This window comes from Monomorium pharaonis, chromosome 3, assembly GCF_013373865.1.
Source record: "Monomorium pharaonis isolate MP-MQ-018 chromosome 3, ASM1337386v2, whole genome shotgun sequence".
Classification (NCBI taxonomy): Eukaryota; Metazoa; Arthropoda; class Insecta; order Hymenoptera; family Formicidae; genus Monomorium; species Monomorium pharaonis.
The window spans coordinates 3,342,032-3,361,111 of record NC_050469.1 but is presented as its reverse complement, the minus strand read 5'-3'; the positions used below and the strand labels follow the sequence as shown (position 1 = coordinate 3,361,111).

Below are 19,080 nucleotides of genomic sequence, written 5' to 3'. Positions count from 1 at the left end.
AATACTGAGATAATTGGGATTGTGAGGAAAAGCGACTTTTCTGGATCGCGGAAGTTCGCGCGGGACTTAAATAATGGACTGGCAAACTGCGGGGGTAATTTAGACGTGACACACGCGCCTTCTCGAGTGCGGTGCCCATTGTGCTACCTACTTATGATTTACGGATTGGGATACCCGGAGTAACGACGTTAGAGTGCGCGCGGAAAAGTCTCGCCGCGGCTTAATTGCGCCGCCTAAAACGCACCATTACTCTCCGGTCGAGGGAGAACAGAAGGGGACCGATTTCTCTGATTGCGCATCGTGGTATATACGCGGCGTATATCTATGTATGTATGTATGTATGTGTTGTACACGGCGAGCGTTGGCGTAGCCCAGGGCCACGCGCCTGCACGGACGTACACCGTTCAATCACGCGGAGAGTTCCCGTCGAGGGATAAGAGAGAGAAGGAACAAGGAGAAGAGAGAAAGCGGAAGAGAAGGAGACGGAGAGGCTGAGACTGAAACCGTATTTATCATGTTCTAGGTAAATATCCCGTAAGAGTACAGATTGGATATACAGACTGCGTCAAAAGTCTCGTGTTTTCTTGCAGCTGCAGATTCTTCCTTGATTTGCTTGGGAATACACTTGACGAGAAAGAATAAGGATAAATTTATAATATTAATTAATATACGTAAAGTGTATGAAAATATATTATTCGATAGATAGATAAAAGCTCTTAAGAATTATGTATTGTAATTTTTTTATAAAAAATAATACTGATTTTAGGAAGGTAATATATTTTAAAAACCTAAATTAATATAAACAATAATTTCCTCTAAGGAAAAAAATAATATTGTATATATAAAATCAATAAAGGTAAGAAGAAAAATTTCATAAAAGTTGAATAACTGTGTTTGTGAATAATCAGACATAAATCTTATTTTCTTTAAGTTTTGTCATTATTTCATAAATAAATCATTGAAATGGTTTCTTTGTTTCGAAATTAATTTAATCCATTTTGGAACGATAAAAATTTAAGAAAGAAAATATTTAAAAATAATAAAACATATAATAGTAATAATGGAACTAAAAAGTAAAAGAGAATAGAAAAATATATAAAAAAGAGACACATAGCGGTATAAAATTTATGACACACAATGACGTGACGAATGCGAGTTCCCAGGGATTCAGAGGCAGGAAAGATGCCTCACTTTGCATAACGAGTAATCGCTAATAATTTGCTTACTGCTTACTAATGACAGTAATGAAAAGGTTCACTTGTTATGCCGATTTCCGCCGAGCGGGATTTTCAGCTCGATTGATCAGGAATATCGATTTTTAAGGAAACTGCTAGCCTTAAATGACAAAGAATACAGTAAGAAATATGCATATGGCATCTCGCGTAAACGTCCTTATCGAAAGGTGTCAAGATATGATTCTTGAAGCGCCAGTTTGCCATGTTTCAGTTGATTTTTAATTATGAAGACATAAAACATAGACACACAAATCGTCGAGCCGCGTTTCTCAACAGAAGAACATTCTGTTTATATGATGCTGAAGGCAGATACTGAAGGAGTCGCAAGAGAAACCCCATAATCGTCCCGACGACGTGTGTCGCACGAAAGACAAAAATATGTGACCCGAGACGCGCGAACGCATGACAGCGCTCTGCGGTCTGTGTGTGTGTGTGAATAAAGTAGAATATAATGTGCGAGTGCAGGCCCTATCCAAAAGGAACACACGGCTCTTTTTTCTGTCTTTCTCTCTCTCCCGAGAAGGGTCGCGAGGCTCCGAAACGCGCGCGGAACGGCCCTCACGACCGGCGGAACGGGAAGGCAGAAGGAGAGAGGAGACGACACGGTAGACGAGATGGTGAGGAACGAAGAGTACGATGAGAACGGGGAGGGGGGAGGGGGCCTAAGGCCTGCGGTCGAACCGGAGGGAGAAACAGCAGAGAAGGATGAAGAGGAGGGAGAGGGGGAGGGGTAGAGAGGACAGTGCCAGACAGACATGGGAGGAAGGCATTCGAGGCCGATTATCATAATCGCGCGTCATAACTCTGCGGGCTTGTCTACCTTGCCGGGGACCGATTGGGCCATCGAGCCATCGCGACCAGGGGCGGGATGGGAGAAGGGGCGAACGGGGGAGGGATGAAGAACAGCGGAAGGGGAGGACTACCGGCTTCTAAAAGGAAGCGAGGAGGAAAAAAAGGAAGGTTTAAGAGGAAGGAACTGCCCACCGCTTAAAGAATCTCATCGAACAACCCACAAATTTATATCCAATTTGTATATTACCGCTCATTACTTAAACCCACCGCGTACATCGTCTATCGTTTCTCGTCTATGTGCTGGACAATGTTCGCTGGTGGCAGTATTGACATTTCAACGAATCGTCGTTTGATGGACGCTCGTGTTACGGTGCGTAAAGAATTAGCACGAATCGATCACGAATATAATTTTGTGAGTATTTATGATATGTTTTGAAGAGAAAGAAAAACCTAGAAAATAGGCTTGTCTACTTCGTTGGGAATTGATTGGATTATTCAGTCACAGCCACCATTGTATAAGAGAAAGGCAGAGTGGAGAAGAAGAAGAGAAGGGTAGTCTAAAGATAGTTTAAAGAATCTTTGTCGATGAACAAATTACAAATTTACACTGCGATAACCTTAGTTATCTTTTTATTTAGCGACTTATATTATTTTGGTTGCACTGATGTATCGATCTAAACTTAATTATTATAGTACATCCGATTATTTTTTGAATTATAAACATTTTCTAAATCGTTTCATTTTATGAAATTTTTATTAAAAAAAGTAATTTACATAGATATAAATAACATAAAAATTAAGGAGTAAGCAAGACTCTCTGTCAACAAATGATTTTGTAGCTATGCAATAAACATTTACTTCCGACAAATTACCGTATGTCTATTAAACCATTTAACTAGCCCAGGAATTCCAGTAATATTGCAGCATTCCTATAATATAATAGTGTGTGTGAAATGTCACAACGTTGCTGCAATATAACTTGGATATTGCTGTGGCATAGATGTTGAGACGCTGCTGCAATATTGCTGGAATGTTCAGTGTTCAACAGATGTTGAGTAACTTACCGGTATCCATAGCCGCTAGAGTAAGCGTATATTCGGGCACGCGTTCCCTATCCAACGGTCGAAGGAGTGATATGTCACCAGTGCTTGCGTTTATGCGAAATAGGTCAGTGTCACCTTCCTTAATGAAGTATCTGACTTGATCGTTGTACGGTGGATTGTCCGCGTCGTACGCCTTAACCTTTGGCAGACATACATATAATTTTAGTTTTCGAGATAAAATTTCAAACGACAGAGTTATAATCAAGATCTAAATTTTTAAACTATCATTTGGATCACTGTAAATACATGTCCTCTTTTTTTAAACTTGTGCAATCGGTTTGATTCGTAAGAACTCTCATTCAAAACTCGAACATTCGGATATATAAGGCTTTTATTTACTACAATATATTACCTGTATCACAAAACCGCCATCCGGTGGCACCATGTTCTCCACAACGGGTGCCAGATAGGGCGAATCGAGGAAGACCGGTGCGTTGTCGTTGATGTCGACCACAGTGATGGTGACCTGGGCCGTGTCACTGCGTGGCATCTTTCCGACTTCCGCCGCGCAATCCTCGCTGCGAATTGTCAGATGGTACCGGGATTTACGCTCAAAATTTAGGTTTTTCGCCACTCGGATCACGCCGCCGTCCTCCGAGATCGTAAAGTCCCGATTGTCATCTCCCGTCACGATGCTGTACCGCACTTTGCCGTTCGCACCTTCGTCGCGATCCATCGCTGACACCTGAGACCAAAGCGATAAAAGAACGATGATTTAATTTAAATATATTAAGAGAGAATCAGCAAACCACCAACTAACAGTTATATAATTATTAATTATAATATAATATATTAAAATAAGGTGTAATGTTTGAGGGTTAATATCAAAATAATAAAAGTTAAATTTTCCAACAAACAGCAACTAATAGTTTTATATACATAATCGCAATCTCGCTGACCTGATGTACACTGGCGCCGATGCTGGCGTTCTCGGCAATAGTAGCGAAGTACTGTCTGGGCTCGAACACCGGAGAATTGTCGTTTTCATCGAGCACCGTGACGGAGATGACAGCCGACGACGATTTTGACGGTTCACCACGATCTTTGGCGGTGACTTCCAGGGTATAGTTGGACTTTAGTTCGCGGTCCAACGGCCCGGAAACGCGCAACAGTCCGTCCACCGGGCCAAGGGTGAACGGCAGGTTATCATCGTCCCTCAGCGAGTACTCGACGTAACCGTTCCGACCCTCGTCCCGATCAATAGCCTTTATCGCCATCACTAACGTGTTGCTCGGCGCGTTCTCGATTACCCATGTCTTCGTGGGCGAGATGAATTCCGGTGACATATCATTCACGTCCAGCAGCACCACCGTTACCTGTGTCATTTGAATAAAGGGTAACGCGAAACATTTTAAAATTAAAAACAAAGATGAATAATTGGAAGCGCCGACTTTGGTTTTCAACGTACATGAGAGAATAATGATAATCTTTTAATTTCTACTTTAATCTTCTGATATTTTAACTATGGCCACGTGCTGAACGTGCTTTCCATTCATGAGCTTTCCCTAATGGGAAAACGTTTATGAAGTAATGTAGCGAAATTTTCCATTTAGACAATTCAATATTTTATTTCAAGTATAGAATAGTTATCGATGGTACACGCAATCCGAATGAATAATTGCACAAAAATGGCGTACAACAGACCACGTTGTAGAATTCAAGAATTGTTTTAGAACTTCCGCGTTCATATAAACACGACGAAGAAAAGTTTCTTGGATTCTTCTAGGATTCACCAACCTGCACTGTGGAGGACAACGGCCGCGCCGGCGGTAGTGGGCTATCAGTGGCACTCAGTATCAGATTGTAGATCGGCTTCCGTTCGCGATCGAGGGCCCGGCGCGTGAAGAGGGTGCCGTTCTGGGCCACGCCGAAGTCACCGTCCTCGTCGCCGCCGGCGATGGCGTAGACGATCCTACCGTTGTCGCCGGAATCCAGATCCTGGGCGGTCACGGTGAGCACGGGTGTGCCGACAGTAGCGTTTTCCACGATGTCGGCCGCGTGCGGCCCGGTTTCGAAGATCGGCGCGTTGTCATTCAAGTCGACGACGTTGCAGTAAACCGTCACGGTGGAAGACAGCACCGGCATACCGCCATCCGTCGCTTCCACGACGAGGATGTAGTGCTGCACCTATGGATAAGACAAGGTAAAATAACGAAAGAAATTATTTATTACAAAGATAACATGTAAAATTGTTACGAAGTTATTATATTACTTTAAAAGTTTTTCACGAACTATAGTATTATATACAATATAGTATATACAAGTAATAAAATCTCTTTTTTTAATTTTTTTTTCTTTTATTGCTTTTATTAATGAAAAATTGACTTTAAATTAAAAATACCTATTTTTATTTAATTTAATCTATTTTGTGAAATAAGAAAGAAAAATTAGTACACACATTATTAATTTCTATTGGATTTAATTTAAAGATATGTCGATATTAAAAAATTAACAAAAAATTGCAAAAGTGGTTAAAGTTCCTTGAGTAAGAATTTGGATATCACTAGATAACTTTTGATTGATCATGTGTTTTAAAATACGAAAGAATTTATATTTTATTATCATTTACCTTACAAATTTTTACTTGCTATAATATAATTATAATATGTACATACGCAAACTTTTGAATTAAATCCATTTTTTATTAATAATCTGCATAAATATTAAAAATAAAACGCATCATAGCTTGAAAATGACAGACGATGTTCAAACTTATTTGACGAGCTCTAATAGATAATTTTTTCTAGATAGAAGTACAAAACTGTGTTCAGTACATAGAAATTGCAAGATGTTCAATTTCCCTGTAACAAATTGCTTTGTAACAGATTCTGTTAAAAGCTGTATTTAACCGTTTTGCAAAGACTAAAACGTTAATTTCAGTGCGGCCGGTACCGTGCTATTTCTTTGTTTCCGATGCGTTTTGCATATACACGCGTGCGTACGCGCGTATTTCATGGCTCCGTAATGACGTTGGCGTGTATCTGGAAGGGCATTACGTTGATGAAAGGTTCTATAAGCTACCCTTATCCTCTCGTACCTCTCGCTTACGCTTTTCTTTCTTTCTTTTCTCGTTTTCTCTTCGATAGATGCTGCACCAATCACCAATCCACACACATTCACTCTATCGCAAAGTGCAAAACAGTGGCGTAGCCAACAGCCAGCACAGAAACAAGCACCCATCGTATTATTATTGCATCGATGTTGCCATTGATAAACGTAAAAACGACATATATATTTTATAAGAAGATGTAAGCAAACGGAAATTCAAATAGATAAAGACCGTCGACATAAACTCATAAAATTGAAATACGTATAACTGTTCAGAGTAACAGAGATTTTTATAGATATTTCATTTCTAAGTTGCTAAAAATTTATATTTTGTATATATGTATATGTGTATAAATATCAATTTTAAGAGAGGGAACAATTTTGAATAACAATATTTTATGTACGAATAAAGAATTATAAATTTCTCTTAAAAAGATTTTACAATCATTACATAGTATAAAAACTTGACCAAATTTTGAAAATAAATTTCAAATTTTTTAAACACATACATATTATAATTTCCTTTAAATTATTTTTAAAACAACATTGTGTATATGTGTGAACTTAAGAGAAGGAGAATCTCAAGTAAATTAATCACAAACAAGAATTTAAAAAAATTATTTTTATAAGAAAGTATAAGTTTATAAAGAACATTTTAGAATTCAAGAAATAAAATTTTATCATTTAAATATTCATGAATTATACAATTCTTTTAAATATGACGTTACTAAAAATGTGACAACATCGCTTGTTACTACATTTAAATCATTATTATAAATTATAAATAATTTTTTTTATCTTTTTTTCATATTAATACTTGTCAGTATTATAAAGAAAATTTTTTTTAATAACAAATTATTTTTTATTGCTTAAATCTTGTTAATATTAATTATTTTGATGACAATGCCAAAAACTCTTATGTTAAAAGATATGTAAGTATATAAATGCAAATTCACATGAGATTCTTCTGTTTTTTAATCTAGAGACACTCCTTAATAAATAAATAAGATACTTGTAATAATAACGCTTTTTCTGAACCATAAACGTTCTTTTTAAATTTACGAGAAAATAATTCTTCGAAACGTCTGCATTAAATTCGTAATTCTATTTTTCCTTTTGTATTAAATTTATAATTCTATTCTCTGTCCCGTACTGCATTTGAGAAAACTGCTGAAAATTTTCGCGCTTTATAGAATCCAAAAACTTTGCTCACGGCTACAGCTAAACGGTTACGCTACTGGCTAACACTGGTCCACGAAGCGATATGTTCCCGAAAGTATGGGCTAAGTATGGCTTGTCTCCGAAATGTAGCACCGGGGAGACCGCCATTAAAGACTGTCTGTTCGATCGATCTATCCGACTGTTATAGCGTTAAACCCTAAATTCTAGCGTTGTGCCCTACGCTCCGGGTAATATAATAGGTGCGCTCCAATCCTTGAATGTAGAGGCATGTTCGTGGTTATAATCGCTGCCCGGGGCATCCGACGTGTTTTAACGTTAGATACACGCGTGCGTATTTCAGTTCCGAGAGACCGATCCGAACGGAACTTTATCCCACCGAGACGGAGCCGCCATTAACCCCTTCGCATCCAGCGACCGTTATGATGGACATATCTATGGCGATATGTAAACACATAGCTTCAGAATCATCCGGCATTATCGTTCCAGTGCGCGAGCATGCTCTGGGTTATGACTGCGATCATTTAACAGCGTCTTTTTATGTTATGGAATAATAAATAGAGAGAACGGACAAGTCACGGTTGTGCGTACCTAGCGAGAGAAGATCGCTGGGGAATCAAAAAGATGAAATCAAAGTCTCTCGACGCCAATAAACCTTGGTATGTACGTCCGTGTAACGTCGGGGACGAATGTTCGAAACGCCAAAATTAAAAAAACGCCGTAAAAATTTCTCACAAACTATTTGTAATCATGAGAGAAGAAGCGCCTCATGAAAAATTCAAATTCGTCTGTCAATAAATAAGGAGGAATTCGGGAGGGTTGAAATCTCAGAGCGATCGGCACCTAATTCCATTCATAATCATGACTGACGATAACTTCGTTTGTGTTAATTCTACCTCGCCAAAGTCCGCCCGCTAAAATTGTTGACCAGTCGAAAAAAACCTTCATGAACTATTCATAATAGCGGAGAGCGACGATTTATGTGAAATTCAAATTTTTCTGTCGGTACGAATAAAAATCTTAATAAGAACAGCGCGGCGATTATCACCACTGATAATTTCATTCGATAGACTTCATTACAGAACGCAATGGAGCAATTTAAGGACAAATAGCGCCTCGATTATGTATTATAAATAAATTATATGAATCAAGAAACTATAATAGTAACCATTTGTTGGATAACTAATAAATAATAACACAAATAAATTTCGGGAATAAATAAAAGTTATCAAATAATCTAAAGGTGATATACTTTTCGCCAATACTGTAAATTTCATAGCTATCAAATTATAGTTAGAACTATTTAATTTTTTTCTTAGTGTGGGGAGCGGGAACCAACTTGCTCGTAGTCGAGTCCCGCGGTGAGCGTGAACACGCCGGTGCTTGGATTCAACGAGAACACGTCGTTCGCCCAGTCGGAGATGAGCACGTAGCTCACGTGGCTGTTGGAACCCTCGGCGTCGGCGTCCGTCGCGACGACCTGACCGACGCGGCTGCCCCTCGGTACGTTCTCCGGAACGTCGAACGAGTAGGCCGTGCTCTGGAAGGTCGGCGCGTTGTCGTTGGTGTCGGTGACCTGCGAACAGCGGTTTCCGAGATTCTCTATTAGCACGACATAACGATGAGGTACGGCATGTTACAGTTACGTTTACCTTTAGCAGTTTTACCTCACTGTCATAGATGAATACAGATACAAAAAGATAAAAAAAAAATATTAGTATCATTAAAACTCATACATTCCATTTAAATAAGCAAAACATTTTTTATTTATACGCAAATCAATAATATAATATAATATTTTTTAATTTGATAATTCGAAATCTGACATAATATTAAATTTCAATTTTAATATTATACGTCATCTTTCTAAAAAAAAGATACATATGTTTGCCAAAAAATTACTACATGTTTACAGTGAACGGTTTGAGAATGAAAAATTTTCCGTTTTCTGAAAATTTAACGTTTCGGACTTGTTCAGTAAACCCTTATGTAAAAAACTTTTGAATTTATTGTATCATTTCCTTTAAACTTTTTTTTCATTAAATACAATATACTACGTATATACATAGATTTTAATAATATTAAAAAAATATTAAAGGAGGTTATTCTCTTTCCCCACGGGTCGCATGAAAATCCTTTATCTAAGACGTTTAAACGCCATTCTAAGGGCTCGGCTGCCCACTTCCCTTCCGAGAATTCCTCCGCGAGAGCTTTTTCTCTTCAAAGCCGTTTCAAAGGACACAGTGAGTTGCTTTCATTACGCACGTCCCCGCGCGCCTTTCAACCCTTGGCGCTTAATAAAAGATTTTTACCGCGCGCACTCCTCTCTTTCTCTCTCTCTCTGGCGTCCTCCTCCCGTGCGCCTCTTAATAGACCCGGAAGCCTGGTACGCGCGATCTTAAAATAAACACTCGGAGAATAAAATCGGCCCCGAATGGCCGCGCACTCGACGTCATTCTTGGATAAACACGCCGCCACCGGAAACATTCGCGCCGCGCGGCGCACTCACTTCATTCTGCCTTTCGAATTATTGTGCCACCTCGGTCCCTCGCGCGCCGGTAGTCCCCGGCGCAAGAAAACATTCTCAGGGGCCCGCAGGCTATTTATCCATGTAACAATGCGCTCATTGTGATCGATCATCGCGCGGCGGCGGTGAAACGCGCGACGGAAAAAGACGCGGCCGTCCCTGGATCGAGGGGGCGAGAATAAATAACGCTGGTAAACATCATTTTCATCGGGTATAATATTCTCTTTAACCAGTTTTTCTTTCTCAAGTATATTTCTTTACTGAAAAAGAGACGCACACATACATTTCTCTGTTATAATTCTACAGTCAGTCCTTGTCAATTCACGTGAATGTGACTGATTCATTTTGTAAAATGATATTTGTTGATGGGCAATAATTAAGATCTTCAAAATAAAAGTATAACTTAATAATAAAAAGAATACTAAAATTAAAATCCTTCTAAGAATCTTCATATACACACAGAGAAAAAAATAGTTGCAGTAATATTACTATAATTATTATTACTAATATTATAGTATTGCTATAAAAATAATATTCCTGGCTCAAATTATTTTACTATACAATTATAGTAACATATTACAAATACAATATATTTTTCCATCAGTGTAAATGTTTTGCACAAATAATTCACTTTGAAAGAAAAAGAAAGGAAATTGTAATCTATACTATTCCAATTTCTCAGACGTTTACTTTAGTTATGTTAAGACGACATTAATTATTACAAAACAGTATTATAAAAACTGCTGTATCATTTTACTGGCTCACATTTATGTTTTTAAAGTTTTATCTTTAGTTTTTATCAGAAAAATCATATAAAAACGAAGTGATATGCCAGTATATAAAATAATCCAATGTGCAATATATCTGACCGAAAATCAAGATAATTTTACAAATGGTAGATAATATAATTGATCGGTGCCACGATTGGATCGTATTGGAATGTCGCGGCGTTCGTTATTTCACGTTAATTTTTATACGACACCACATGATGGTATCAGTTATTTTTTTCATCGTCTGAAGAAACCACACAAAACCAAAAATGACACGCAAATTTCCGAAGATTTACATTTTTTACGCGTTTGTCAAACTAAAAGTAGTAGCGGCTTCCCTTCGTCATTTTCTCTTTCTCTCTCTCTTTCACATTTTCTTTTTTTCTTTTGCTCTTGCTCGCCGAATACATGCGCAATAATTTAAACAACAAACGATATCAATCTCGTGTACATATGTAAATTATAGTCAAATATGTAAATTACGTCACCTCTCATGAGGCGACTACCAACTACGTATGTACGCGCGGCTACCAACACGTGCCGAACCTAATATGAATTGATTTATCTCTCAGTAAATCAAATCGAAATTAGATGATAAGATTTTCGTATGAATTATCTGTCTTTCTGTCATACTGACAAACCTGCTAAATTTGAGTAAAGTTACTAAAAAATGATTTTATATATATTAATTATTCCATTTTGATTCTATTCAGTAAAAAAACGATTCAGTAAAAAAGCATAAATTATACTAAAAGTTTGTATTCAAACTTTGAGACAAATAAATCTATTTATGTATTAACATGCTTAAAAAATATGGATTAATATAATTGTGAATTACAAGCATTGCTTCTCCATCCAAATAATATCTTAAAGTTAAGTCAAAATTAATAATAATTAAATAAAAATAAACTGATAAAAATTAATCAGAATCTAAATAAGCAATAACGTAGATTAATAATATAAATATAATTTTTAATTATTTAATTGCTATATTCTGGCTTATTTTCTGTTCGAATACTGTACTGACAAAAAAAATTTATTAAATAAACTTATTTGAAGAAACATGTAACAAAATAACTCGCAATAAAGTAATTAACAACAAATGAGATAAATTTATTGTCATCGTCAGTGATAATGAATAATAGATAAATAAGTTAATTAATCAAGAAATAATAAGTTAATAAAATAATTAATTATTCTAGGAAAACTCCAAGATTTTACTTCTATCATTAACGAGTTTTTCAACCCTATTCATTAATGACATTCGCCATGACGGCACAAAATAAACAGTTTCCGCTTCCTTATGTACAGATAAGTCAACAATTTAAATTGTTATTAATGTCTCGCGTAGAGAATTAATGTGATTATATGGTAACACTAGTGACTAGATTAATATGTCTCCCTAGAGGAAGAGAGCGTACTCGAAACGTCTCTAAGTTTTCCGCGGAGACAGACACGCACGGTGCGGTAGAATGAAGTGGGCACGGTTTGATTAAGGAGGGCTCGGAGACGTTTGCAAAAAGTGATGGTGTCCCGAGACGACAGTGGATGACGAGGATCAGCGAGGAGGAGGGAGAAGACGAAGAAAAAGGGATGGACGAGAGGTTGGGCAAGAGACGCTTTGAGTCCCGGTGAAGGACCGAGGGATGACAGGTGAGGAGGGGGTAGAAGGATGCCAGACGGGGTCCAGATTCCGCGACCGAGACATGTATGTATATAGTTCGTGAGCGACAATAATACTCTCGTTGATGTTACTAAATGTGTATACGTGTGTGTGTGTGTGTGTGTGTGTGTAATTATATTAATCATAGTAAAAGAAAAGTAGATTACTATTTATAACGCGCGGAAGTTGTGGAGAAAACACGTGGTTGGTCTCGTCTCGTTTCTTTCGGACATGACGGATGCGATCTTAGTCTGATTGCTTAATATTTGAATGCGCGAAGAGAAAGTAACAAACTTTGCACGTTAAATCCAACGAGAGATCAAGCGCAAGATCTTGGTGAATAAATGTTGTAATGGATGAACAAATGCATTTTTTAAATAAATATTATCTCTACACCAGAAAAGATTTCTGGACCTAATGCTATTACTTTTCAATCTATCATAAAATAGGATCGGTATAGCTTTAATTATATTTATTATCAAATAAGGAATATTTTATTCTTAAATGGAAAGTTTTTTAATGTAGAATAAAATGACTTGTGATGCTATCGTATTAATTTTCTTAGAATGATTTAGTAAATTTGTAATAATCCTATGATATTCTACATTTAAAAATAGATCAATCTGAAGATAGAAATTTCTGATTTAATCTTAATCTTATTTTATTTTTATACTACATGAGGTTCTAATAAGATTAAACATGTCAAGATTTTTTTGTCTTGGTATTAGAAATCCTTTCTGAAAGAATAATAGCACAATATATTAACAGTACATTGGCTAATATTGGCTAAACATTAATTATATTGAAAGCGCATTGGTCAATGTAAGGCCGATATAGATCATAAAATATTGGTTCTAAATTAGAATGCAATTAATATACAATATGAAGAATTGATTGGTTCAACATTGGCCCAATGTTAAACCAACGTTAAATCGATATTACTGCTTAGACAAATTAATTAAATAAACTGAAGAGTCTACTTTACAATATTGGACCAGTATTGTCTTTACATCACTTCCCAATATTGCGCCAATGTTTTTTTGCTACTAGAGATGTCCATTTTTCAACTAAATCTGCCAAATATCTTAAATAAGATATTTGTCAAATAATCATATTTTTGGATTATTGAAAAAGAGAATTCTAATTTAATATATGTGTGTTATTTTAGTAGTGTCGAGAGAGAGAGAGAGAGAGAGAGAAAGACATTTTATTCTATCGCGTCTTATTCTTTTCTCGATGATTTTAAGTCATTTAGAAGAAATGGTTTGACGAGAAAAGGAATTGAAGTAGGAAAAAAAAGAAAAGAGATTCTTTCCAAAGGATTCAGGAAGGTCGATCGAGGAAGAAATGGTTAAGGTTAGCGAGAAGAGAACATACGCGCGCGGGTTAGGAAAGGAGATGGGAAGGAGAGAACGAAGAAAACAGCACGGGACAAGAGAGCCAGATATAAGAGGCCAGAAAGGGCAAATTCCGCAACAGTCGGCCAATAGAGAGCGGCCTCCTTTCATGAAGCCCCGAAACTGTCGAGCCATGACCGGATCTGACATTCCTCCCTCCCTTTCTCTCTCTCTATCTTCCTCTTTCTTTCTCTCCCTCTATCCCTCTCCCTCTCTCCCTCTCTCTCTCTCTCTCTCTCTCTCTCTCTCTCTCTCTCTCTCTCTCTCTCTCTCTCTCTCTCTTTCTTCTCTATCTTTGAAGATAGAATAACAGGCGTGAGCACGCGCGTGGACAGAACAAGCTCTTTAAAAGAATTTCAACCATTACACATCATAAGGATAATTTTTGCGATTGTCTCCCGGAGTCCCGGCCGACCTGTTGCCAGTGGTCGGGGTCCCTCTTCGGGCTTCGTTAAATGGTCGGGCCCTGACTCGCGTTTTTTATCGCTACGAATCGTTTCGACCGGATCGTGTAATGAATTATAAGGCGGAACGCGCGATACACTCCGCGCGTCACCGAGCACGCCTCGTAATAGCGCGCGCTTTTAGAGACTAATGGGGCGAGGGAAAAGGAGGATTTTGCTCTGAATGGAGGTGTCGATACCTTTCGACTGACTTGTTTTTAAGTACTCTTAATGTTGAAGGAAGAGATAAAAGGAGAAAAGAGATAATCTTTAAAATATAATTCTAGAATATTCTAAAATATTCTTTAAATTTCTTGAAATCTTTGATATGGATAAAGAAATTATTTTTATCTTTATATTTATATCAGTTAAATTAATTAATAGGTATTTTATCGAGTAATATATTTTTTTAAACTAAACTAGAACAACACAGGCGCGCGCTATTTAGTTTTTTACTTTTGAAAAATAACAATTGCAATAATAATTATATATATAAATAATTATATACAAAAAGAAAGGAAAAAGAAATAGAGAGAGAGAGAGAGAGGGGGGGGAGAGAAGTGCGTGCATCCGTGCGTGTGTACATTGTGAAGTATTTTACTCAAACGAAAGATTTCCGAAAGTTAGTTTTCTCTATTAATTATTTTTTATTTGGTTATTTTTTTAATTTATTAATTTCTATATGTGCACGCGTACGTGTGCATGCATATACCACAATATTATATGCCGGTCTCTCCCCGTCTCTCCCCGTCTCTCCCGGTCTCTCCCGGTCTCTCCCCGTCTCTCCCCGTCTCTCCCCGTCTCTCCCGGTTTCTCCCGGTCTCTCCCCGTCTCTCCCGGTCTCTCCCGTCTCTCCCCGTCTCTCCCCGTCTCTCCCCGTCTCTCCCCGTCTCTCCCCGTCTCTCTCGGTCTCTCCCGGTCTCTCCCCGTCTCTCCTCGTCTCTTCCGGTCTCTCCCGTCTCTCCCGGTCTCTCCCCGTCTCTCCCGATCTCTCCCCGTCTCTCCCCGGCTCTTCCGGTATAGATAACCATTTATACAAATTTGACAGCTGTCAAAATTCAATCGCAATGATTACTCTCGCAACACGAAGCAATGAGAGAACCAATCGGCATCGCGGAAAAGCGACAATACTTCGAGAGATGCGAGTATCGATGCCATGCCCTTTTTTAGAAAGGATCAAATTAAAGTTAAAAAAAATGGTGTGTAAAATTAATTTAATCGTATCAAAAGTTAACAAGTTAAAGTTTATGTATTTTAAAAATAACTTAAATTTTAAAATTAAGTTATTTCAAATTAAACAAGTTAAAAGTTATTAACTTTTAATGTTATTATTTAACTTTTAAATTTTAACTAATCATTATACAATCTTAATTTATAAAAAAAATTTATAATTTTTTTAATCGATATATATTGATTCGACATATTTTAAATATATTGGGAGTTAAACGCTGAGCGAAATTTAAAGATTAAATTTCTCTTTTACTTTTGCTGATCCAAAATTCTGATTAAAATCTCTTTTTTTATAATTAAGTAACGCTTTTCTTCTTTTCTCACCCCTTCTCTCTCTCTCCCTTTCTCTCTTTCTCTCTGTCTTTCTCCATTTCTGATATTCCAAGGCAACCGATCTGTACACGGATCGATTTTTCTCGCGGCATTTCGCAATCACGCAGAAACGAATTCGATCTTTTTCACTAAGGCGAGGGACGGGCGTGCCATTGTTGCATGCACGTGCAGAGGCGAGTGTGTGAGCAATCCGCATGGCGGGTCGCCAGGCAATCGTAGATTTATCTTCCGAGTGATGCCTGCGCGGGTACGCAATAGCGCAACATTGTTCTGCTCGAGATCGCTCGTTACGATAGACAGCGCTGACTTATGCGTGCGGCATTATAACCGTGCACCTCGACTTTCCTCGCCCCGCCGGCGCTTTCGCCTGATTACCGGTCATTAATTGAAAAATATCAGATCCGTCAGCGACCCTTTACCCACGCCCTGCAAAATAGTCTGATATGTAGCGTGAAGCTTACGCGACTAATTTTTAATTTAGATTTGAATTTTGTCGTTGACTTCGGAAGATTCTCTAGCTTAAAAAAATGTATATATTTTGGAATTTTTAAATTCTTTAAGATAATGGACTAATAATAAACATAATTTACATAATAAAAATGATAATTTGTTATTTCAAAGCTTTTTTTAAATTTTGATAAAAGTTAATGTTCAAAAAATTAAAAAAATTGTTTATAACAATAATTTAAATGTATTAACAAGCGTTGTTATCATATTTTTACTAGTGTGTCATATTTAAAAAGAACTGAATATTTTATAAACATTTTGTACTCTTAGACGAAGTGATTCTTATGGTTCATTGTGTAATTTTAAAAGTTCATTATATAAACTCTATTGTTTTGCATAAATATAATTTTTTAATAGTTTTATATAATTTTAATAGTTTCTTTAATAGTTTTTTAATAGTTTTATATAATTTTAATAGTTTCTTTTCTTTGTTTATAATTAAATTATTTTAAACTCTGTTTTTCATAAAACTTTCTCAACATTATTTAAAAAAGTTATTTTTAAGTTAAAGAAAACTATAAAAAATTTTAAGAAATGCCTATATATTAACGTGTCATAAACTTATTGTCAAAATTTCATCAAGTTCTTATATTATGTAAAAAAAACTGGAAAATTTTTAAGTAAAGCAGCGTCGCCACAGGTTTTTCTCACGTTTTGCAAAAAATCAATTTGTGTTCCGTTGTTGAAAAGAAATTTTTTATAAATGCGCGTATTTTTCTCGAATTAAAGTTCTGAATTTCCCACGTAAGTTTATTCAGGTTAAATACTTGATTGTAAAGCGGAAGAAAATATTTCTACACTATTAGATAGAACAAATTTCTTTTCCTAGATCGGGAAAATTTTACACTGTACCGTGTCGTGTTACCTGGCTCGATTCCGTTAGAGATTGATTGCCTCTAAATTGACCTGTAATTGGTCTTGTGGCAATAACGATATCCCGTATAAGTACACCCATAAATTAATTCATCGTTGTGGTTACTTAGCGTCTCTCTCTCACACACGCACACAAACTCCTTCTCTCTCCACTCCTCTTTTCTTTCTGTCTCTCTCTTTCGATCCTTCATCCCGCGGGACAATTCGTTATTCGCGCGACGATCCTCCGAGCGAGGAAAAAATTAGCCAACGTCGCCGGAGCTCGTTCGTTTATTCGTACGACGACCGAATTCCATCACGAGTACGGGGGTTATTATTTAACCACAAGGAGAATCGCTGATATGAAGCAATAGGTTACAGTTATAGTAGGAAGTTGTCGGCGACCTTTCGGCAGATGCGGGGACGTGTCTAATGCATTATCGACTTGACCCCTCGCTAGCACCGAACATTCCAATACCCGGGAACAATTGGCCGCTCTTCGTTCTGGTGGATCGCACAGTTTCGCTTTTCTTCCTCTGCCAGTGGCCACAAATGCCATTTTCGATATTTCGCGACGTTTTCAGAGAGAAAGAGAGAGTAACCGCTTCGTATTTCCATGCAGGCTTGCGCTAGTACAGTTATTTATTTCGCTTTTGTGTAGGAGGTCGAGGCGACCGATTGACACTACGAGAATGAAATTCTACTGAAGATTCTATTGATTTTAAAAACAACGGTATGTTAAAAAGTAATTAACGTTAGAACTATAAGCGATGTAAGAATTCAGAAAGAAAATCAATACTATTACCGAATTACGGAGTGAAATTCTGACATATGACGTATACTTCAAGGCATTTTAATCAAATTTAAAAAGAATGAGAAAATATGTAATTAAATGTTAAAATATATTTTGAAAAATACATTTTAAAATGATCGAAAGTAAAAATGCATTGAAACATATGTTTATTGGCATATTAACGCCATTTCGTAAATGCAAGTTACTAAATAAATGATTTTATAAATAATCGCTTAATTTTCACATTTAAATAGAAATATTATTATATCATATGAAGCAATACATATATATTTCTTTACGTCATTTATTTTCCCTTTGTAGGAAACATATTTCTTAATACTCCACACGTCGCTCAAAACCTTACGCACTCACCTGTATGTGCAGCACGATGTCCCGGTGTTGCAGTCCGTCGTCGGCGCGCACCTTGAGCACGTATCTTTCCTTCGTCTCTCTGTCGAGGGCCTCGGCGAGGCTCAGCTGGCCAGTGGTTGGATTCAGTTTAAATTGGCCCTGCGTCCCGTCGTTGTCCGCGGTCTCGCCGGGATGATGATGATTCGGCACCAGGGTGTAAGTCAGAGTACCGATGGTATCTGGATCGTAGGCCTTGAGCACGGTGATGACGGTGTTGGGCGGCGCCTCCTCGGAGATCTTGAATTTCCACGGGCCCGGGCCCCATGTCGGTGCAACGTCGTTCTTGTCCAGCACCGTCACGCGTACCTGCAAGAAGAAGGGATGCGACGATTAGAAGTGGCTCCGCACGGAGTGTCATCGGTCATCACTCCCGGTTGTATCGGATCCGATGACCGGATTGAGCCGTCAATGACTCGACGGTACTGACGACGCGACGGTGTTGTCAGATCGAGAGGAATGTTCGGGAAACGTCTACATCGGGAAAGTCTCGTGTCTCCGATCAGAACGATTCTGGGTCGGCTCCTGCAAGATCGATTATCTCGGTCGTCGTAAGATTAAAACTTTGACGCAACACCACGGGAAAGGACGATAAAAAAGTAATTATTTACTCTTCGATGCGATAATTCTTGTCGCAAACGTCCGGAAAAGGATAGATACGGTAGGTCTGTGGTTGCACTTCTTCTGAGGAATTCAGCAGAAATCAATCTTAAGACGTGATACGATATAATAAATCTTGTAACTTATGAATGATTGTGTAACAGATCTTGAGAATCAGTTTGACATATTATCGTTCGTAT

The 19,080-nt window shown here is 37.5% G+C and overlaps 1 protein-coding gene across 1 annotated transcript in view; it reads right to left on the bottom strand.

Annotated features, from left to right (window-relative positions):
• Window positions 1–18,613, bottom strand: part of LOC105837455 (cadherin-related tumor suppressor) — a gene marked incomplete at its 5' end in the record, with an annotated part of 36,868 nt that extends 18,255 nt beyond the window's left edge. The window contains 6 exons of the mRNA XM_028194840.1: window positions 3,092–3,269; window positions 3,483–3,815; window positions 4,030–4,446; window positions 4,868–5,257; window positions 8,697–8,933; window positions 18,245–18,613. Coding sequence (XP_028050641.1) covers window positions 3,092–3,269; window positions 3,483–3,815; window positions 4,030–4,446; window positions 4,868–5,257; window positions 8,697–8,933; window positions 18,245–18,613 — 1,924 coding nt within the window. The remainder of the gene's footprint in view (window positions 1–3,091; window positions 3,270–3,482; window positions 3,816–4,029; window positions 4,447–4,867; window positions 5,258–8,696; window positions 8,934–18,244) is intronic.
• Window positions 18,614–19,080: the final 467 nt, after the last annotated feature.